This window comes from Corvus moneduloides, chromosome 5, assembly GCF_009650955.1.
Source record: "Corvus moneduloides isolate bCorMon1 chromosome 5, bCorMon1.pri, whole genome shotgun sequence".
Lineage (NCBI taxonomy): Eukaryota > Metazoa > Chordata > Aves > Passeriformes > Corvidae > Corvus > Corvus moneduloides.
This window is the reverse complement of record NC_045480.1, coordinates 60,663,486-60,687,570: the sequence shown is the minus strand read 5'-3', so window position 1 is coordinate 60,687,570 and position 24,085 is coordinate 60,663,486. Positions and strand designations below refer to the sequence as shown.

General features: G+C 35.8%; 1 protein-coding gene across 4 annotated transcripts in view; it reads left to right on the top strand.

Moving 5' to 3' along the window:
- Positions 1-24,085, top strand: part of LRBA (LPS responsive beige-like anchor protein) — a 373,887-nt gene that overhangs the window by 87,128 nt on the left and 262,674 nt on the right. For 3 of the 4 annotated variants that reach the window (XM_032110029.1, XM_032110032.1, XM_032110031.1), the window contains 4 exons: positions 4,451-4,581; positions 12,823-12,901; positions 13,165-13,298; positions 15,511-15,572. In XM_032110029.1, the coding sequence (XP_031965920.1) occupies positions 4,451-4,581; positions 12,823-12,901; positions 13,165-13,298; positions 15,511-15,572 (406 nt within the window). The remainder of the gene's footprint in view (positions 1-4,450; positions 4,582-12,822; positions 12,902-13,164; positions 13,299-15,510; positions 15,573-24,085) is intronic. The other variant, XM_032110030.1, reaches the window with a different exon arrangement.

Here is a 24,085-nt window from a genome sequence, read left to right as displayed (position 1 = left end):
TTTGTAGATCTGAGGAAGTGTACTATAAAGCAGCTTGTTGATGAATATTTTATTAATGTGTAGCAATATTTAACTTTTTCAAAAAACACCTATCACTTTAGCTACAGAAAAAGGATTGTCTTATCTGTGTACTCTTTAAAAGCAAGTGCCCTATTTTTTAAGGGAAGTTGAAAGCATGTTAATTTTTAAGACAATTCTGACAAATTTACTTGATTTAATGATATGCTGAACATCTCATGTTTTCTACGTAGTTTGTTTGCTACCATATTTAAACTCAATTTTCCACTCTCGCATTCTTTATGCCAGTTACATTCATTTTTCTTATATTAGCATTTAAATAATCTGAAAAAATAACACAAAGGAACATTGGTAGCTAATGGAAAAATATTTCTTTTGAACAAAGTTGCAATTCCACCTAAGTATTCAAAGAAAATACCATTTTTACTACCCAAGGAAGGAAAAATGTAGGAATTTCAGAATGTAAATAAAGAAACATGACCGATGTTTATGCCTCAAAAATCTTAGTTTGCCTTTCCAGTATGTGGTAAATATGAATAATCTGTATGTGATTGCTGAGCTGTACTTTCATACCTTTGAAGAAGTCCTGGAAGTGGAAACTGCTAAAACAAATCCTGCAGCTGTAACATTGGTTGTTTGCCCTGTTGAAAGGGAAAACATCCATGACAATAAATATGACATAACCAATACAACATCAATGCACATCTAGGGAGTCAGTATGTCAGGATACTTGGATTGTTTTGGTTTGTGGTTCTTGAACTGCTTTAAGGATTTTTTTGCATCAGAAGGCAATGGCAACTGACCAGAAGACCAGGAACATTCACAATTTGGGGTTTTCTTGCATCATGTTTTTGAACAATATCCAGCACTTTTTTTGGCTGTGTGCATCAGATTGACACAGCTCTTGGAAGGGACCTTCTTTCCTCACCAGAAATACTGTTTATTTTATTTTGGCTCAAAAATAGGATTAATATCAGTTGATTTTTGCAGATCACTATCTAAAATAAATTCTGTTCAGAAGTAGTCTGAGCTTTACCATGAGATGTTCAAAGCTTCTCTTTTCTTTCAAGGCTCCAAGGTCCAACAGGACCTTTTAATTGGTGAATTTGAAAAGTAGGTTTATTGAAGTCTTATTTAGCTAAAAGCTAGAACTTCTTTTTCAGTGGAATAAAGATCATATATCTCAGGGAAGTTTGTGAGAGTTGGTGTCTCTTGTTTGAAGTGTGTGGTGACTCTGGAATACGCAGGCACTTCCCTGTGTCCTGTTTATAAGGCAGCCTGTTCTCCTGTATTTCAAAGTCTGAAACCTGTGGTTATTCATTTTTATTCCTTGATTCAAAGCAAAAGGAATGATGTTGGGTAATTAACAAAAAAAAGCAGTAGCTCTACTTTGCAGCTGTGAATAGAATAAGTGCCACATTCCTGGTGCTGGTAATCAGAGTATCTTCCTTGTAGTGAGTGCCACTGCTAGATTATACTAGATTATCTAGTTTGCTATTATGCTAGGTTTTCACTGCTCAAAATTATGTTGGAAGTGTTAGAATATAGTTCCTTTCTTATATACTTCATGGAAGGTTAGAGTAGCAGCTGCACGTGTATTCCCAAACTTGTACAGATTTGAAGGTGAGGAGGTAGACAGAAGATCTGAAAAGGCAGAAGGGGCTATTCTGGGCATTTATTGCTGTCTGTTGCAGCCCAGGGGCAAAAACCCAAAAAAGTCTTAATTCCTTTGCTTGAATGCACCTCTTCTTGGGTAGCGGATAACTTGCTGTAACTACTCCCTCAGTGCAGCTCCACTTGAGCACGCTGAAGGTCAGTAGGAGTTTGCAGGAAGGAATGATAATATACAGTGTTGTGCCAGAAGGCTGTTGTAGCTGGGGTTTCTTTTGTCTGCCCTCATTGCTGGCTGAAGATGAGCAGGGTTAAGGTAGCAGCTCTGTCTGCACACAGCCATCCTCTCTCCAGGCCAGGCATCCTTGCTCCCGTGCAGTTCCAGAGCCATCACTTGCCCTGTAAGGAGCTGCTTTTAGTAGTGCTAAAACTTACTGCTCTTCTAAAACTCCTTCTTGCTCCTTCCAGCATGTCATCTGAAATAAGTACTTTCTAATATTAACATCAGTCAAAATTCTGCCATGTACTTATTTTATTTTTTAAGGTGTGGTTCTGGCAGGTTCTTTATGACTTAAAATACCACCTATTTCGTAGTTCCTGGGGCTCTTAGTAGAGTCAGAGAGTAAAATCAGAACATTCATAGGCATTCAGAGGACACAGCCATTCTGATTTGATGTTTTGAGAGAATTCTGATTGACTATTAGCCCTGGAAACAGAAAGCTTTTCTAAAGGATTTGGTTTTACCCTCAAAGTAATTTGATGTTTTCCAATTTAAAATTAATTACATGAATTACATGTTTTTGAACAGATACACAGCCTGTGTGTGCACAGCTTCCATCTACATGTGCACTAAAATTTGTCATGAATCATTCTCCCATATCCAATATATCATATCCAATATAATTGTGCCTGTATTAGTTAGCAGCAAATGGTTGATTATTTCTGTGACTCAGTGGGTGTACAAAGAAATTTTTCCAGATCGTGCACCAAGGTCTTACAGAGTCTACCTGAATAGACACATATTTATAATGAGAAGTTATAAATTTTTGGGTTTAATATTATTGGTTAGTATTTCTTGAATTGGGTATCTATACAGTAAAAGGAAGTAAAATCTCTAAAGGAATACACCTGGGCTTTAGTGCTGACCTCTGAAAGTTGGAGAAATGTCCCAAAGTTTACTGTATGTGGGTGCATTTGTACTCAGTAAACTTGTACTCATTTCCCAACCCCTGCCAGGCTTTTGAAAGTGTGTTATAGAATAGTAGGAACAATTTCCAGGCAGTGAAAGTCACAAAATCTTGAGTGAGAGATCTCCTTCTTACACCTGGGTGGTGCAAAATTAATTGGTAATGTGACAATAATTTAGAAAACGCTCTAAATATATGACTTATTTCTTAGTCCATTGTTCATGTTTCAGGGAAACAGACATGAACATATGAGCAAAATTCATGGTTTAGGCACAATATCTTGACTTGGGGCTCAGGTGTTGTTGCTTCTATTTTTTTAGTGACTAGTTAACATTAGCAGTCACCCTTATAATGATATGACATGTACTGCCTCCAAGTATGGTGCCTGCCTACTCTGGCCATTAAGGAGGGCTGATTTAATCAGTAACGTGGTCTAGCTTCTGTGACATCCTTTGACATCCTATGACTGAAGAAGAGAGTCAAACACAATCCTCCTTTCCCCATTCCAAGAAGGTCTGTTTTAGAAATATTTGACAGAACTTCTTTGGGTGTTCTCACACCTGAATTTACGTCAAGTTTCTGAGTTACTTTATTTAGAAAATTAATATTTTAAAGCTATTAAGGGAATACTTTCAGTGTGTAGTTATATTACTGTCAACAAAAGATGTGATTAAATAAATTGAATGTTGAAGATTTTCGGCTTATGGTTAACACCAGGTAATTAAAAGTAAGCGCTGCAGTGGGAGTACATTATATATCAGCCGTACTCTTTACCTCATTAGCTGGGGTTTTGCATGTTTATGGAGCTAACTTGCAATTAAAAATGCCTTTAACGTATGCTTAACAAGGCCTTTTAGGTATTTGGAATGAAGTGCTACAATTTAATTGAAATTGGTATAGCATAAATACTTGTCTTTGTAACACGTCAGATAAATTTCCATGCCTAACTCGTCACTTTGCATCTTTTCCTCTGATGTAGTCTTTAATGCTGACTATAAGGCCTGACATTTAACTTGTATAAAAGATGGAGGTTCTCTCTTAGCTCCAAGGAATGTTTTGATTTGTTGTGTAAATAAAACTTGATTGGCAAGATATACTTAAATTCATTTCTTAGCCGTATTTTTAAGATGTGTGAACATTTGTATGCACATGCAGACGTGTTAGGATGTTTTTAGCTATAGTATATCTTTCTTCAGTCTTCTGTTCTGCATTAGAATACCTGTAGTAGAAGACTGTCAAGGCAACCTTCAGTGTTGATAATTCACCTTGAAGTTTTCATTTTGAATACTGCAACATTTTTGTAAATAGTTGCCTGAAGTTTAAAGCCAAATCTTGGGCAAACTAAGGTGCAAAGAAAAGCCTAGTTGCTGAACCCTTACCCTGGTGATCTTCTAACTTTGTGCTTTTAGTCAGGGGTTTTGTGGAAGTGGATGAGATATTAAAGTGTACCATCAGTAGGGGTGAAATGTCCTTTAGGTTAAGGTGGCCTACAAAAGATGATGAAAAAGAAAAGAAGGGAAGCAAAGGAACTTCTGCAGGCCATGGAAGTGTAGGTGCTAGATGTATAAACAAGGATCACAGCAGTGTGAGCCTTCACGTACAGTATGATGTACTAACTTTTTGTCTTCACCTAGGAGTGTTGTTGTACCAACGAAGAAATCAAACATTTCCTCTACAGCTGCTATTGGTGTTCCTACAAACGCTGTCAGTGTGGTTTCTTCTTTAGATTCAGCCCAAGAACCAGATTTGTCAGGAGAATCTCCTGGTAAGTAAGGGTTAAATTAAACAACTTAATTACCAACACTTTCTCTGTTGCTTCTACTTCCATCACCATTCCCTCAGAATACAAATAAAATAAAGAAAAAAAATTTAAAAAGTAGTACTGTATTAGAAAAACCCCCCCCAATTTTGCAACAGATTCAACTGTCTGAGCAATATTTGTCTTAATTTCAAGATTTCTCACTGTTTTTATAGAGCAATCATCATGCTATATTAACTTGTATTTAGTATAATATGGTGTATTCTAAAGACTATTTTTTATTACAGATTAATAATGTAAAGTGTAAGCTTATTTATAAATTCTTGGGTGTTTGGCCAAGGATATATGTGTTAGTGCTAAGTAGAACTGGAAATTGTGTTTCCAATAGCTTTAGCCTGAGGTCAAATTCAGTGTTGATGCTCAACTAATTGCTTTGGACAGTTTTTTCAGTGGGGACAAAATTGAGTAGGTTGTTTATAAGCAAGTGTTCCTTTGAACCCTTGGTCTCTCCGGTTGTTCTGTGTGAGATAAATGATGTTTAACCTTAAATGCTGTGTCAAAGGCATGCTTTTCTACTTAGCCATGTTTGAATCACAAGGCTGTGTAGGATCTTTGTGCCCATGAAGTCTGACTTCAAGACTTAGAAGTGATTTGGATCTTAATCAAGGAAATCTCAAGCTATGCCTGATTATTGGTATTTTTTTCCAGTGTTTGAGTGTTTGAGTTTCTTGCTTCCTGGTTTTGTGAACTTACATCCAAACTGCAAGGACTGGGGAAAAAAATGTGGTCTGTTACCATGTCCTTTTGTACTCGTGTGTCTGGAAGGTATTTGTTCCCATCTTCAACTGCCCATTCCATTTCTTGGGAAAATCAGAAAGGGTTTGTTCCAGTCATTCTAAAGGAAAAGAAATATTGAAATATATGATATTGATACATATTGAAATATAGTATGGTCTTCCTCTCTGTGAAAGGGAGAATCCATTTTGCCACCAAAACTGCAGGAGGTAGCATTATATTAGTGTAGGAATAATATTTGAAATAGGGGAATTAGCTGTATTTTGAAATGTCACAATTCTCTGGGGGAGGTTGGCTCTGAGCAGCTGATTTGTTTTAAAAATAATAAAACCTCACCTACATAGAAATTATTTAAAATAATTGCTAATTTGTTAACTTCTAACTGATTTACCCAGCTTAGTTGTGGGCTTAATTATAACAACTTCTGAAGTAAGTATTCACTTGCTTTTAATAAAAACAAAACAGATGAACATTGATTTTCAGATTTAGTCAATCTTTTAGGAACGTATGGAAGAAAAAAATTAGTGCTCCTTTGCCTGTAGAATGTATGAGAAATCCAGACAATAAACAATACTAATGTAGTTTGTAACTGTGTGACTTCCATCCTGTCTGGAAGTTTTGGCAAAAATTGGACATGTAATCTGAACTGATATGCATAAAAAGAAACTAATCAGGATTAAAAATAGACATGTTTAGACTGGCAGTATAATTAATTAAAAGAAAAAGTAAAGGGATAAATGAAATCATGCTTTAAACAGATTAAAACATGAGACTGTTTCTTTTTTCCCCTTTAAAATAATGGCATGGAAACAAAAATTTTGCAGAGTTGGAGTGGGTTACATCTAATGTTGCTCATGTAAATTGCACAGATTTAAGTTTAAAATCAAATTCTCTATAAGGCCTTAATTTGTTTTTTATTAGAGGATGGAAGTAGCATTAAGCAAGCTTCCTATTAAACAAGAATGTAATTCATATAATTTTCCTCTGAGTTCAGATCACATATTCTTTCACTAGTTTTTATTTTCATGAGGCAGAGAATCAATACATTGTTCTCATTTTTCCAGCTAACACTTGTTATAAGTCTGTTTACTTTTGTAATTAAGAAAGAAATTAAATCTTTTTTATAAAAGCTGCTGAGATTGGGGGTTTATGTAGTGAATATAAACTTGGGGCTATTTCATGTTTGATATGAGGGCTGTTAAACATTATTGCTACATTTAAAAACAAATCTCATCTGTTTTTTTTTTTAAGTGAGTTTTATATACATTTGTTTGATACATTTTAAAAACTGATAACATATATCACATATAATTATATATAGAGTTGTAACTTATTTTAATATATATAATATATAGCATATAAGATATATGAACACATAATGCTTTATGGTGAAGACTTGAGCAGATTTACTCCAAAACAGGGATGAAAGCGGTATGCAGACATTGAAATAGGATTAAATAGCAGGTGATAGTGTTCTAACAGTAATGTGTACAAACACTGAATTTGGGAGTAAGTGTTACATAGTATGTGATCATCCTCCACCTGTAGATGTGATGTCAGAACTGCTTTGTCAAGGTAGGATAGGTGTGGAAATACTAGTCTGTATGGTTCCAGATGCCTCCATTGCCATTTGTGTGTGCTCAGAATTCATCAGGCTCCTTCCCAATAATTTTTCCTGAGGTTTGCATCTTGCATGTAGCTCAAGGGTTGTGAGGGTCTCAGATATTTGAGGCTTAAGATGCTCCCAGGCTCATATCACGTGGATTGTGACATATCCTGGCCTACCAAATACAAAATATTGTCAGGTTGGAAAGAGCCATCCAAGCTCACTCTGTTCCTCTGATACTTTGAAAGAGGTAAAAGGAAAAGAAAACATCTTTTGGCTTCAGACACTCCAGCCTTTTTGCAGAAGTTTCTTCACCTTTACTCATACAATCTGCAGAGTATTTCACAGCACAAAAAGCCTTTCCTGAACACAAATGTGCTCCTTGTTGTCTGAACTTTCCCATCCGTATGTTGCTGATGGCTGGTATTTGGGTTGTTGGTTTGCTGGGATCTTGGAAATGAATGGAGAAGATAAACCTGGTGGCCCATCTTGAGCTAATCATTCAATGCCTACTACAGAGGGTGGTATTGAACAAAAGAGCCTATTTGCTAGTAGTAATGTAAGAAGGAGGAATTCTCTGGAGTTGTTTCTTCCTTGGGTTGCCTCACAGGCAGAATGTGAGATGTGACGCAGAGATTTTACACATGCTGTGTTCAGGAAGGGCTACTGCTAAGACAAGACTAATATTTGGACAGGCAGGACTTGGCTGAGCTGCCTGAACTATTGTGAACATGCCAGTGGGATGCCTGTATTTTTGTTTGTCAGTTAGTTTTCCTTTTAAGTGTTTCCATTACAGTCGCAATGTTCTGAAGTGGTGAGAATTTTTAAAAATGTTTTGCAGTTTGCACTCCCACTGTTTCCTCTGATGCTCTGAGTTTCTCTGTTTATGTACTCGAAGGATTTCACATGTGTTTTATTAGTGCTTCACTCCAAAGAATGCAGTCTTGAGGCTTTCACTATTCAGCTTCCAAGTGGTTGTTCAAATACAATTTTTATGAAGAGGGAGTATGAAAAGTCTGTGGGAAGCAGGAGTGAATTGTCTCTTGTTCTTACTGACGTTCTGAATGTAGAAAACACTGAGAAGTTCCACTCAGTTTCTGTTGCCTGCCTCCTCCCCGTCCTAATTCAAGTTCTTTTGAGTTTCACTTGTTTTGCCTCTGAGCCACACAGAGTTAGTTACAGGATTTTTCCTTCCCTGGGCAGCTGTTCCCCAAATTGTGAAGTCATAAACAAGGCCATGTCAAAGGGTGAGGTGAAAAAGGAGGTGAATGCTTGGAAGAAACACAAGGATAAGCAGTAACAGTGGATAAAAACAGAGTTGTGACTCCTGAATTCTAGTCCAATACATAGTAAAATGTAAATTTTCTGCGACAGTTGGCTTGTTTTGCAAAGATGAATGGTATTCACTGATTTTTATACATAGGTAAAAATGAACTTGAAGTCACGCAATAAAATAAATTAGCAGGAGACAAGCTAAAGTAAGAAAAATGATCATGAAGTGTTACCATCAGTGCAGAGGTTGTTCAAGCAAGTCACTGGATTATAGTAATTATTTCAAAGAGAATTCCAACTTAACAGTGACAGTAGTTGAAGTCTAGTTACCAAAGCAGAACGACACTTAAAAAAATCTCAGGTTCTGATAATATGCATTGGAAATGCCTTGATACTGTGTCAGTATAAAAACTGTTTTAAAGCCACTTCTCTTAAGAGAAGTTTTCACCATTGTTTCATGAAATCTGTTTTGGTTTAGCCTACAGATGTGTTTATGTAACAGATCCCTTATATTAGCTTGTAAAACCTTTCATTGTAGTCTTGCATTGTGCACTTCCAGCCCCGGAAGTATTTTTGAATGAGCTCATTATTTTACTAGATACCTCTTCCACAAAGGCCACTGGTGCATTTATGTAGGGTGGGTCTGTTGTACAAAATTAAGAGGTATGGTTATTTAATTCAACTCTGGCTTTTTTTTATACCTCATCTCCATCCTCACAAAGTATTTCATCATGTACTGCTTGTGCGTTGCCAAGTGCACTTTGTAAGTGTCCATGCAAAAGCATGAGGATCTTGCACAAGGAGTTTTTTAACAATATTTTATTGCTCGAGACACTATTTGTTTAGACCCTTGGGGACCTTGAATAAACAATAAGGTTTCACTGTAAGGGTGCTAGACAGATGGTCTATTTGCATTTTCTTTTATGTTCTTGCAAATGTCTGTAAAACTGTCAGTTTGAAGGAGCCAGTTTATCAGTGAAAGGATAAGGAAGAGATAAGTCAGTTTAGTTCCACATGTTTGAAGTAGCTACTGCACTTACCCACATGTGTGTTGTGGATGAAAATATGCTACTGAAGTATTTTCATCATTTTCACTAAAAGCAGAAAAAAAGTATAATAAAAAGACACCTCTGAGTTAAATAAAGAAAAAAATGTACTTTCCACAAAACAAAATCTGCATGCAAAAATGTCTTTGTCTAATCCTATTGAAAAATGCCTGAAATTCTCAGCTGGGATAAATCTGAGATTCACCCCTTTTAGTGAAATGTATCTGAGTTTGGAATGTAGTTTTAGGTGTTGATAAGCATGAAGAAATTCAGACCATAAATATCCTTATGTAATCTTCAAAAAGAATATCAGTTTATATAGATGCCTGCCTTGTGCTTTGTTAAATTCAAATTATCAGTGCTTTTTCTGTTATGTCTATTTTTACAAGTTGATATTTACTTAAAATTTCATAGAGTTTTACATTTATACCTTATCTGTTTTGTGCAGTTTGTTTTTATTTCTAGAAGAAAAAATAATCACGTCCTGTGTTGTCAGTGATTTCCTTTACCTCCCACTCAAACTATTTTTACCAGTTTTGTTGAAAAAACGGAAAACCAAAAACCAACCCATCCCAATGAAATAAAACAAACAACAAAAAAGCCAAGTTACCCTCAACTGAGAGTATGTTTCTTTATTAGCCTCATGATGGCTATTATGCCCTCTCATTGTCCTTGCAGATGTTTCCCTTGATTTTATTTTTTCCCTAATTTTTCCTTCATTTAGCTTGCTGATGGCCTAAATATTGCGCAGAATTATTTTCATCTCGTTTAATTTTAAAACTCATGCTGTTATGCTGCACTGTTAAGTCTTATTTTATCCTGATGAAGTGATCTATGCTTTAATAGGGTGGGATTTTAGTTGTATATACTATTGAGTTTATACCCATACCCAATGAGTAGTGGATTACTGGTGACAGATTTTAAATGTGGTAAAAAGCACGTGAGCATTTCTGTATCAACACATTCTGCTTGAACAACCTGTGTGTTGAGAGAACTTTCTTACTTTGAAGGCTTTGTGTACCATTTCAGTTTGGTACTGTGTTGGACTACCCAGATCAGTGTGCTGGTTTCCCCCTATGGGCGGTGTGTGCCTGTAAATCCACTTCTGGGCATGTGGACTTTGGAGTATTTTTAAGGTAGAGGGACTTGTCAAATCAGAGTAGGAATGTTGGGCTTTAGGGAGAAAGCTGGGTATTCTAGTCAAATTATTTAAATACAAAGTTCATCATGACAAATGACATAGTTGTTTTAAAGTCTTAATTAAAAAAAAAGGGGAGAAAATATTGTAGCTGTTAAGTATCTGACAACCAACCATTGAATCATGTGGCTTTGTTGCCTTGTGTGGGATTTGTTTTGTTTTTCGATGCAGGAGGCTCTGTTCTAATTTTCGGCACATCATTTGACAGCTTTTCCTTTGGGAATACCCAAAACATTTTTGGCGGTTTGACTGTGGAAAACTAGCTGTTATAAAAAAATGGAATTCTAACCATGAAAATATTGAGAACATTTAAAAAATCTTGCCATCACTGTTGAAACTTTCAGGAATATATATATTTGATTAGCCTTTATTAGATAAATTATTTAGGATACAGTGCCCAGAAGGTTCACATTTCAGTTTGCTTTCAGCTAACACTTTGTTCACCACTTTCTGACCCTTCATTCTGTATGGCCCACTCACTTTCCTTCTATCATCCCCATACAACAGTGAGCATAAGAGCTTCAGGTTGAATTTATGAAAAGCCTAAATGAATCACATTCACAAAGATATCCTATGTCTGAAGAAAGAAAAAGAAGTAAGAGCAAAACTTTTAATGGTTTTGATATTACAGTTAATTTTATTAGTTTCTGTGCTGCCTTTGAAACAAGATTTGAGAAAACCACCTTCTCTGACAAAAGAAAACAAGAAAAACCTTCACCCACCAGAAACCCTTGATATTTCTTGGAGGAAGCTCTGTGTGACAGAGTTTTGGAGCAGAAGTTTGAAATTTGACAGGAGAAATAAATTCACTATCTCAGGGATCTATCTTTGCCATCTCTTTCCAAATCAATTTCACTTTAGGCAAGTTGAAAATATCTGAAAAGTTGCAGTTGACACATTTTGGTAGATAGTTTTAAGGTCTAAGCAACTGATTTCCAGACAGGTTGCATTTAACTGAATTAACTAACTCCATTGTAGGTGGGACCATCAGGAATTATTCTCTAGTTATAGTTCTAAGAAGGGTCATGTCTTTGCTAAGGTAGATGTGAGAACTAAAATGATTAAAATCTCTTTTTTCATGCTTTTTTCCTTTTTTTTTTTTGTTTTTTTAAACTCCCCTCCTTTCCAGCCTCATAAAAATCTGAAACTGGCGAGGTGAGAGGAAAGAGAATAGGACAGGGTCTCGGGGTGGAAAGAGATAGGATTGCAGATGGACTAGAAGCAGTCATGCTCCTGGGAAATGCACAGAAACCTGTCTGCTAAGATTCATTCCTCTCTATAGCTTGGAATGCAATGTAAGATTTGTGAGTCACCATTCCTATCCTGGCAGAAAATATCTGTGAAGTCTCTGGCTGTCTTGCTTGCCCCCTGTTCATCATTGCTAATACCAATCCATACTGCAGTATGGAGGTTGTATTTCTCTTTATATACTGAACAGCAGAATTTAGTATTTACAGATTCCTCCTGTGCTGATGAGAGCCATGTAGTGTCAATTTGACATAACACAACTGCTTCTTTTTTTTTTCTCTAAGTGTAGGATACATAAATGACCCAGTCTTCCCTATCAACCTTTGAATAATTGATGTGGCAAAGTTAATAACTCATAAATGAGGTTATACCACTGCCATCATGCTAATGACACTGGCAGTGCAATGGAAAATTTTATCATATCTGCCTCTGTCAGAGTCCTAGTGTTGCAAAAATTTAAGCCAGGCTGTTGAAAATACCGACTCATTGTTTTCTGCGTGATTTTGATGCAAATAGTTATTTTAATTTTAGAATAAATATTAAGGGTTTGGTGCAAGTTACTTGAAATTAGATGAACACTTCCACTAACCAAAACAGATGGCTTTAAAACATTACCATTTGGCTTTATATTATTATATATTAGTATTATTATATATATTAGCACATTACATGAATATTAAAGGTGTAAGACATTGTTTGTGTTTACTGCTGGGATTGTCAGTGTTATTAAATTTGTTCAGGATCATGGCTTATAAGACCAGAAGGGATCACTGCAGCCTAATCTGACTTCCTTCACAAAACAAACTACAATGCTTCCTTGAATTACTTTCTGTTTGTGCCAAAGTAGCATTTAAAAAGCTTGCCATGGCATACCTGGTAATTATGAATGCAAATAAATAAGATTCTTATGGAAAAAAATGTTGGGGGTACAAAGAGGTGAAAGGGTTTCACCTAGTCCTCACACAACACTTGAAAACCATGCTTTCTCAGAGCTCGAGCTCAAGGCTTTAGTTGTTGGTCCGTTTTTCTAATCTCTGGAATGTTTTCTTATGTAATTTGTTTATTATTACTTTCTCTTGTAGGAAGGGGATCATCTAATTCAAAATTGCCATCTGTTCCTACAGTTTCTTCAGTGCCTGAGGATTCTGCCTCCAATATGAGGTAACTTCTCCAATTAATCAGAGCAGCTGTGCTGTGGCTCATGTTATTGATATTACAATTGATATCCTGATATCACATAACTTAAGAATGTTCTTTTGCTGATTTTCATAACTATGGAAGGTTTGGGAAAATGCTGAGTGTTGGATTATTAATTCCTTCTTATACATGTATATCACTTAAACATTGTCAAAATCTATATTCCTTTTTACAAAATTTCAGTAACTCCCTTCTTTTGTTGCTAATCAAACGTATCTCTCTACTAGTATTACAGACAGGCTTGAGCATGCTTTGGAAAAAGCTGCCCCACTTCTGAGAGAGATTTTTGTGGATTTTGCTCCCTTTCTTTCTCGAACTCTTTTGGGCAGCCATGGGCAGGAGTTGCTGATAGAAGGTACAAGTAAGTTTCCATTTAAAAAAAGGGGGGAGGGTTTGTGTGCTTTATTTTACCTTGGAGACTCAAAATTTCTTTATTTAGAAGCTTTCTTCTTGCCTTCCCAAATGATGCTGTCCACTGGTGTTCACTGCTTTCTGTTCCTTCTGTCTTTAGCCCTCTGAGGTCATTGTCACTGCCTCCTCATCTTTGCCATCTCTGCTACCTCTTTGTGTCCATCTTCCTTGGTTTACCAACTCTCCCAGTAATTTGTCCTGTAGAAGCTGGTGTACAAAATGTGTTTTGTGAGCTTTAAGAGAAATTTTGGTGTCAGGGTCAGGTCACCACTTTGATACAAAGTACAGTATATAGTGTAGAGAGTTAGGTACAAACTTTTGACACTTTTACTGGGATGTTGTAGTAGAAGGGTTCTTGGGAACTATGTCAGTGAAGCATATTCTGGTCTGTCTCTTGCACATGAATCTGCTTCTGGCTTTTTGGTTTCTAACTGAAAGGGAGTCATACAGGTAAGAGGAATACCTTGTCGGTATGGAGAAGAATTCTCTGGCACGTCTTAGAAGATGAGGATTCATGTGCACAGCAGTGATCATGGCTCTTCCTGGTGGAAGATTGGCATGAAATGGCTGAGATTGAGATGATGAAGTTTTCTTTCTACTTTGCTTGAAATCGACGCTCAGTTCTTCAATGCAGATATTAATGTCCTCAATTTAAAAAATGGTGCATATTGGAACACTGAATTTAGCAGTGCAACACCAGTTTTTCAAGTTTCTCAAAATTTGGCTATGTCATATAAATTGCTAACAGATTTTTAGAGTGAAATTTTCAAGTTTTGTCCAGTTGAAGAAGTGACAAGAAGAGCTTGTTGCAGCTTCCAGTGATAAGTACAGACGTGATAGAATCTCCTGGTCACTTAACTTGAGCTGATCACTTGCACATGACCTGTATTTGCACTAACAGATCTAGTTTCTTCCTAGGGAATTAAAGTTCTTCTAAAAACATTTTTGAAACTACTCATTTCTTGTATTAGGGCAATCATCCTGTTTGTATGCTGAATATGAACATTGTCAGAAACACAGAGTATCAAACACTGCTAAGTGTTTTACTGAAGACTGCTGATATCAAAGCTGAGACTTCATTAAACTTCACAAATTAAAGTTAGTTTAGGAATTTAGCTTGCTTACCATTTGAGATAGGAAGAAATGGAAGGAAGAAGTGTATGAATTGCTTTCTGTGAGACTCAAAAAGATGGGTTTCTACTTTTGTAGGCATCCTTTTAGCTGATAAACATTTTAATGGAAGCTGCCCTGTGAACAAATTTATTTCATTCATTTAATAAGAAAAAACAGAAATGCAGTTTTTCTCAAAGATTTATTTTCTAGGGAAGTAAATATCCCATTTTAGTTACATTTTTTCTTCTCTGAAGAGAAAACATAATCTGGTTCAAAGTATTTTGACTGTAGTATAGTTATATGCATGGATAGATGAGTATTTCATAAATGGGGTGAGCAAGAAAAAGCAGGATAATGGTTGGGCATGTATGAACTGTCTGGACAAAAATAAACACACAAAACCAATTTTTGGGCCTAAACCCCAGTTATAGACAAACCCAAACCAAAATACGAATACAAGTAATAATACTCAAATTAGTTTATAAACAACCGAAAATATATAATAGGTTACTGCTTGCACTTCTGCTTAGGTTTAGTGTGGGGTTAAGGGTCAAAGTACTAATAAGAGTGTTTGGGATGTCTGCTGCCATGAAACAAAATGGAAACTTGATTGATAGCTGGGGGCTGAAAGGAGAACGCGCAATGGAGAAAGCAGAGGTCATAAAGCCATTTCCCTTCTCTGCATATATAATGACCCAATCCTTCGAGAAATAGCAAAATGTAGATACAGTGGATTAATATAACATATGTTAACCACACGTCTGATCATTTTGACATGCCAGTGTTTATGAAACCGTGAATAATAGGAGTAAGAATTAGTATTAGCGGCTTCTTTAAGATGGTAGGCATGGAATTTATGATTTCCCTCTCACATACGTACTTTTATTTTGTGCTGATAAAGTACAAAATTGAATGGAAGTGGCATGAAAGTTTCAGTGCTCTTTTGTTTGTCAAAATGCTTCTAATCTATTGCACTTCAGAATAGTTTGTGTTAATAGCTGGTGCCATTTAAGCATGCGTTTATGTATCCTGTTTTTTTCCTTTTGTAGGTCTTGTGTGCATGAAATCGAGCAGTTCAGTTGTGGAGCTGGTGATGCTCCTTTGCTCTCAGGTGAGATTTAAGTAACAATGTCTGAAATTGCTCTGTTTGAACGCAATGGAAATTACAGATAAAATTTTACTTTAAGTTCATGTGTAATAGGTAAAAAGATAATGTTCAAGGCCTTTTGATTAAAAAAATGGTAGTAATTGTGTCTATTCAAGTGGGGTTTTGTTACCTTGCTCTTGAGCATTTACGTAACCTTGAAGATGGTGTGCCTACGTAATTCTGTGCTGTCATTTTTGTAAGATGAGATAAGATCAATAAAATATTAAAGAAACAGATTGATTTCTGCATCTTGACATGCTGAATCCTCTGGGATAAATAGAATTTTTCCTTTTGTGTAGAGGTTATGAAATGAGTGATAAATACTTTTGAAACCCTGTCATTCCTAATTGATTTGACAAGTACTAAGGATTTGAGAAAAATTTAAGAAAGCGACCCTGGTTGTCATCAGTTTGGGACATTCTACATTCCTAAGGGCAAAGTGATTTTAGATATGCAAGAACTTGAGAATTGCCTGTTCCTGTCGTTCAAGAAGAGACAGTGCCTAAGGAACTTTCTTAAAATTGTATGTGCTGTATTAATTGGATTTTTTGAGGGGGTTCTTTCTTTCTTTTTTTTTTTTTTTTTTGTAATTAAATGGAAGACTGTTTTTATTGAGCCTTTCTTTTGGTGCCTTAAAATTATACCTTTCTGGTAGTAAATTCCCCTACTTAAAACTTTAAAATAGCCTTTTTTAATGGGAATGGTATTGGTCTAGAGGTCAAGGGTTCTGACCCATTTCAAAACCTTTGACCTTCATTTACAACCCCTATGGTTTGCTTGCCTGACGAATAAGGATAATGCAAAATTAATGTTTCTTCACATCGATTTATTCATTTTAGTGCCTATATTGCCAAATTTATTTAGAGTGTGCTGATAGACATTTCATGAATACAAATGAAAGAATCATAGAAGGTGTGAAAAATCGATAGTCTACATTGTCAATAAAGTGCAATAAGAACAATTACTTCTGGAGATTACACCTAATAGATTTTACAATGACCTAGTGAAGAGTAGTTACGTTTTCTAGTGAAGTTATTATTAATGAATGTAAGCAGAACTTGGCTCATCTAGTTTTCCATCTTCCTCAGGAAATACAGTATCGTTTTACCCTGAAAGGAATTTAATATTCCTTATGGAACTTTAGGAATTTAGAGATTGTTATTTTACATATGGCAATACTGGAAGTGAACATTGTTCACAACTTCTAGAATATGAACTTGCAGCTGATTTAAATTAGAAAAGAATCTTTGCTATCAAGAAATCCATATAACAAATTTTACTGTTCATTCAGGAATGTGTTAAAGTAAAAACTAATCCAACTATTAAATGTGTGTCTGACAATTTGGTATTACCATTTTAAAAAAATTAGTTTTTGGTTTCCATGCTGCTAGTATCAATAATTAGTGCTTGACCTTTTCCTTTTTTTTTGGTGTGGTAATCTAATCTTTCTTAAAATCATGTTGTGCTCTGTACTGTATGTCACTTGTTTGGTTTTGGGAAGTGGAAAGGATAAGGAATAAATGACGTGCTCTAATGCATCTATTTGTCATATGTGTCACAATGCCACTTAATGCTAATCTAATCAAATTGAAGCTACCGTGATTGCTTAGCAGTGCACGTTGCACAGGCTGAGGTGGTTCTTTGCAGAGTAGTAGAAATAAACCAATAAAGTCACAAAGACCTCAAAGTCTTTTTAAAGTTACATAGCAGCTGTAATTTTTGGCAGAATATGAAAAATGATGTGAGAAATGAATCTAAAATTAGCTCCAGATGTATACAGATTGTTCTGGGGTGATAATTACATTTTTCACTTTGAATTTTCCTAATTCAAAGAGGTCAGCATGGCAATCACAGAAGTGATTTATTTTGTTAAGAAGTGAACTGTCTTTTGCTACATGAAAGCTTGAGAGATATGAAATTGAATTTCAAGCCGACATTTTACAGATACTGGGAGGAGATGGGGTTGAGCTTGATTGATTTTTTCTTTTTTTCCCCCCCCTTCTTTTTATTTTCTTTTTTTGCCCACAAGATAGGGTGGGAAATGAAGTGATATCCTTTTGCTAAAATTTTAATTAATTTTTAAGAGGAGATGGAGAGGATGCAGTGCCAAAGATCAAAAGATCAGGTCAAAAACCAGTTTTTAATCACATAAATAATGTGGTATAGTTACGAAGTAAGTATCTGCAAATTTGATTTAAAACTTCACAAATTTGTCAGCCATCATTTTATGAAATTGAAAGATTGCTCTGATTAATCTTTGGTGCTTTTTATGATAACCTCTTCTCAAAATTCATTTTAAACATTGTAGATATGATGTAAGTGCTTGGATTGTTTTTCTGAAGCACCTGACATTTTTCTGATGTTCATTTAGATCTGTGGCTGAATTATGCTTTTTCTTCCTCAGAAGTGGAAAATGGAATAATAAGATCCTACAATTTTTTCATAAAATTGTGACAATAAAGCTCTTTAATAGGTGAGGTGATTTAAAAAAAAATTCAAGTGGTACCATTCTCTGAAACTATTTGTGACACCTGGTTAATTTCTTTTCTCATTTAAAATTAATGTATTTAGGCGTATGGAAAAAGACCCTTATTTTGTGGTTTTGTGTTTGCATGTTGATGTATTGATTTCTGTTTAACACAAGGTAAAAAGAGAAACAGGTGGTTTGAGAGACAGACAAAAGGCTTTTTCTAAGGCAAAAACAGTTGTGTTTTGTGATAGACATGCTACATTTTGAGACTTGTCTCTGTGTGTGTACTTACATTTCTATAAATCTATCAAAACATAAAGAATCCTTCATTTAATATTACTGCAGAGTGTTCCTGCTTATTTGACATTAATATCATTTTTGAAGGAATCGACGTTGCATTCAAGGCCACTTTATAAAAGCGTTGTGTTGCTCATCCTAATTCAGTCTGACACACATTCCAATAACACTACCTCCCTTCTAGGGTTTAAAACTAAATTTATGGCTGACTATTGTGAAGTGCATCATTTAAAAATGGTTTCAACCCAAAACATCTAATAAATAAATAATGTGTATGGCTACTCAGTAGCAGACTTTCCAGACTAGAAATCATTCCATCGGATACTCAACAGTCCACTATCGGAGAGGGCTGTCAGATAAATCTTATAGTAGCTGCATTCATGTCCTGTAAATCACATGTTATTGTCTGAGCCTTCTGCCAGGTCATCTGTTCTTTTCCCATTTATCAGAAATGCATAGAGTACAGTGAACCTAGAAGCACCATCTCGTCTGGCCTGGCATCCTGTCGGGGTAATTAAACCAGATGAAAGAGAGAAGTTCTCTTTCTGTTCTCCCGTCTAAATGAGTGACATCAGGATGTTGGAGGTGCTCATATGCAGTTGTGAGACAAGACTTCTGCATGGGGAAACTGATGTGACCCCTGAAGAAAGCATTTTCATCTAAAAGGGCTCTCTGTCCGTGCCTAAAACTCAAAGGGGCATGGATGAATTGAGTGTGTATCCATAAAGCATAAATGCTACTGTGCTTCCTTTCATTTGTCAGATATTTTCTTGAAATACGTGACTGAGTAGGAAAAACTATGGTCTTCCCTCCTCTTTCATGAAAGGATTAAAAATATTTATTTGTTGCTCACGTGCATGAAGCATTTGTCTGATTATTGTAGCTCCGAGGTGAAAAGGTACTAAATGGGTGAGATAGGTTCCATAATTTTCCTTGATGCCTTTGAATTTACAGAATTTCTGGCACTTGAAAGATGCTGCTTTCTGTAGTAAATCAAATGAATCAACTGAATCATCAGTGGAGTATGCGGTAAAGAACTAATTAGGTGGCTCTTCTCAGATTCATCTTTGATTTAAGAGCGTAATGTTCTAGACTATAAAATAAACCTCCACTATCTGCCTCAAACACTGTTCAGCTCTTGGATAATTTTCTAAAATTGGTGGAATGCCACCCAACCTATTTAAAAGGTTACAATTGAAAATTAATGAATACTGCAACAACTTGTATGGCACCACTGCCCACACATGTGCTTGTTCAAGGTGTTCTGATTCTTGGTTCCTCCTTCCTCTATCCAGTGTTTTTTCAAAAGGACTAAAGGCACTCTTGATAGCTGATGGCATATGTAAAACCAAGACCAATGTTTCAATACATTTAATCTCTAGATATTTTATCTTCTGGAAATATTAGTATGATATATTGCAATACAACTATGTAACTATTAGATGTATATTGGGCCTTGATAAAGTATATCTTTCATGGGGAGATTGAAGAGGGAAGTATAAACCCTAATACTCCAAATTTTTTTTGTGGGCAGAGGTAGCAGCTCCTCATACGGCCCAATTAAATATAATTATGGTTGAACATATCATGTGCAGCTCTGACAGTTTTTGGAGGTTTACATGTGCATTTTAAAAATACAGCAGAGGCTGATTAGTAGTATTAAAACAGATAAAAATTGCACTGTGGAAGTTGTTCTTACTACCCTTACAGGCAAACTTCGGATCTTCAGCTCTTTTTCTTTTTTCTTGTCTAATTTAGTTATCACTGCTTAAGTGGTGAAGTTTTTGCCACAGGTATTTCTTTAGCATGATATTTCATATACTACTGAATCCTTTTGCTGGCAGATTCTGGTGCTTATAAAGAAGTCAGTGTGCATCTCTTGCATGGGCAGCATCTTGGTTGTCTCATCTCTCTTACTTTGATAAAGAATCCTAACTGAGCAATACCAACATGTTCCATGCATCCCTACAAACTATATGATACCATTATTTTCCCTAAGGAAGAGCAATAGTAGTTACAATTAGGATTTTTTTCAGCAGAAATTTTTCATACCCTCCTTCCTCTTCCATCCCATTGCTTAGTGTTTGTGGAATGCAGTGGGATCTCCAGGCTTTATGAGTATCCTCTGCTCAGAAAAAAAGCTTTGTATCAATGATCCAAGTTCATTACCTCAGGAATGGATTTCTGCAATGTGTTCTAAAATGTGGCAAGCCTTTGATTTGCTTGGAGATTTCAGTTGATGTAGAAGATGGCAGGTTTTCAGTGTTGGTTGAGAGAACACATTATACTGATGCTCTGTGATCTGCACTGGTTCCTAATTTACTTCTAAGTGCAATTTGATGTGATGGATCACTATAGTGATTGCTATAAAGTTTTAATTGAATGGGCTATAGGTTATCTAAAGACCAATGTCACTCTGATGCCATGGCAGTCGAACTCAACGGATTCATCAAAACTCTTTAGCAATATCCTGGTTTAGATATGAAGAGAATAAATGCTGTTTGAATACTTTTTATGTGCCCCAAGTATTAGATGATGACATTTTAATCACAGTAATGTTCTTCCATCGAATCACTTAGTTGTAACAGCTGAAAATAAGTTTAAAAAGGATTTGATAATCCTTTAGATATGTGATTAAAAAAATATATATGTTTTGGCATAAAGGGTAGATTTTATAGGGATTCTGTAAGCTGTCAGGTGATTTTCTATCAACTGTAATACATGCTCTAATTTCCTTTTAAAAGCCATTTAGAAGATATCAGGAGTGGAAAGGTTTTCTTTTTATACAGTGTGAACTTCTGCCAATAGGATCTTTGTCTGTATCAAAGATTAATGTAGCTGTACTTGAGTTAAAAAAAAAAAAATCCACTTCAGTGATAGATTGCTTTAACAATAAAATGGCTAGAAACATAACTTTATCAGGCAAATGAAAATGATTCAGATCTTAACCCACAAAAATTGAAAAAAGAACTTGGCAAAGTCGAGGAGTTCAGGGGAAGATTTTGCATGAATCATGCCTGTAAGTGTTTGCCTTCTGCCTTGTATTGCTAACTTTCCTTGAAATGTTGTGCCAGAAACTTTATAGTGCACTTTGTTTTGTTTTTTGCTTCTATGCTTTTGAAGAATTTGAAGATTGGAAGAATATTTGCTAGCCTAGCTTTTTGTAGAGATGAGGTGGCTGTGGAAGGGAGAATATTCAAGATCGTCTTACTCTACTGTGGATTATTTAGATTGTTAAAATGTTCAGATCTGCTTCATACCAAGTGGATCCAGGCACATTAATAAAACTGTGTAAATCTTAACATTTGAAAACATGGGATTGGCAAGCATGTTATTAATTGTTATGCAAGTAGCAGTAGGGACACTTCTACTGCAATTTAGTAACAAGTATTACATGGTCCTTGTTACTGAAAAACAAAATGAAAGGTCTTTATCCTAATCTTCTTTAGGATGCTCCTGGTTGGAATGTAGTTGTGAAATACCCGTTGAGTTTTACGTATAGTGCTACTTATGATATTTGAAGAGATTTTACGTTATAAACTGTTTTCTCCTCAAAAAATCTTGTTATTCTTTTCCCCCCACAATATATATTTTAATCTACAGTGGTTTAGTTTTGCAGGATGGAGACTGTGGTCAGAGCTAGGGAGAGGCAAAGGTAGATCCCACAGTAGTCAGTTGCCATGCTAGCAGAGTATTCTCCTGGGACAGAAGAGATTGAAGTTCAATTAATGTTTCATGTAACATTTGTTATCACCAGGTAGAATAATCTGTCTGAAAAGTTTCAACATATCTTCACAAAGTAGCTAATGGTCCAGGAGCTCAAGAGCATTCAGGAGTCATGTGGAAGAGTCCAGTTTTGAAAGAAATTAAGTTCTCTCAATCTGTAAAAGATTGATTCACCTGTGTTGTCCTCAATTGGCATTTCCTTTTTTTTTTTTTGTTGTGATATATGAAGACATCAGTTCTCTTCTGTAGAGTCTTGGGGATAAAATGTAAGGTTTCTGCATTCTCCTGCATTGCAAGACACTTGATATAAGCACAGTCAGCTGTTTGGCTAGTGGTCAGCAGGATTAACTCTGGAGAGAGTGAATCAAAGTCCTGGAAGGTGTGGGTGGGCACTGGCTGTGGCATCCAGACTCATTAAATGTGGTCCTTTGCTGTTTGGATTTTAGATACTGTTTTGTCAGTAAGTTTCCTTCTAACAAAACAGAAGGTTACGTTACCAAATCTGTTCCCTGGATTGCCTGGGTTCTCCCTTACACTGATATATCTGGGGTTTTATGCATAGTGTAACTTCTTTCCTTCCTGAGTGGGAGGTTTTCTTCCATCTCTGAAACCTGAGGATTTCAGTTCGGGTGCTGAAAACATATATTGACAATTTTCATGATTGGTATTTGTCACTGAGGAGAGTAGTTGTAATAATTACAAATGGATTACATGTGCTATGGATATTTTGTTGCTTGCTTCATTGAACTATGTTATACATTTGAAGTGTCTGAAACTGAAGATCAGATTGGTAGATAACTGTCTGAAGTGCAAATCTGATAAGATTGAAATAAATGGAAACAGCTGGGAAAACCTTTCCTTTGAACTGGAGTATGTTGAAATTACATTTAAATTAGCTGCATATATTTTTTTTCCGTCTGACTTAAGCAAGATGTAAATTTTGTTTCTCCAGAACTAGATTATTGTAATATATTCTGTGTGAAACCCCAGGGTAATGTAAAAGTTGTCTGTTGGAACTTCCTCCCTATTCTGATATCCTGTTGCTTTCTAAATTGTTTGAGAGTTTAATTGCCTATACTTGCCTGTTGAGTGCCATGGAATTGCTTGGAGAGCACCCTAACATGTTTAAGTGGGAGTTTCTTTCAAACTCCTATTCTTAAAATTGCCAAGGTTTACACTTCACTACATAAAGATCTGCTTGAAATCTGTCTTTTCCCTTAGGTGTAGTTGCTGGCCTGAGGAATGTTGTGCTTTTTGTATGGCTTATAGATAGGCCATTTAAAATGTCTGTGTCCAACATTGGCTAAATTTTAGAGACATTAATTGTGATAGACTCATGCAAGAAACAATATGCCATGAAGTGAATGGATGTATATTGTCAGTTTGCTTAGTAGAAATCAAAGACGTTTGTAACTTTGCTTTTGCCTTAAGCGTGAAAATAGGTTGGAATGAATTGAGAATTATTTGCCAATACTGCATGAATAATAAGTGACCTTTTCTACACTCAGTGATGCAATAAGCACTTGGTAGTTGTATCCTGGCAGGTAGTAGTCTCAGTAGTTAAAATGTGTTTGCTTTATCTCCTTATATCTTTCCATAATACTTAGTCTAGGAGGATGTTTTAAGGGTTTACTCATTTTCCAGTTTGGAGATGAAATGTATGATGTGGGATTTTAAGATGAGCAAGAACTAGTGGTCTTTGGTTTATGCTACACAACTGCTTTCCAGGAAGGAATTGTGAGCTTTGTGGTTTTGAACAAAAATTTTAAAAATACACTTGTATGAAAAAAACGTCAAGAGGGCTCCTATATATTAGACTAAGAAAGCATGTAGAAAGGTACAAGCAGATAGGTGTAGTAAAGCTATGACATTTGTGTTTGGAGTGATGTGAAGCATTGTTTCTTGTGACAATCCACTTTGAGGATTCAATGGGACTTGCAGGCTTTGGGTAGAGAAATGGATAAAAGATGGGGTTAAAAACCAC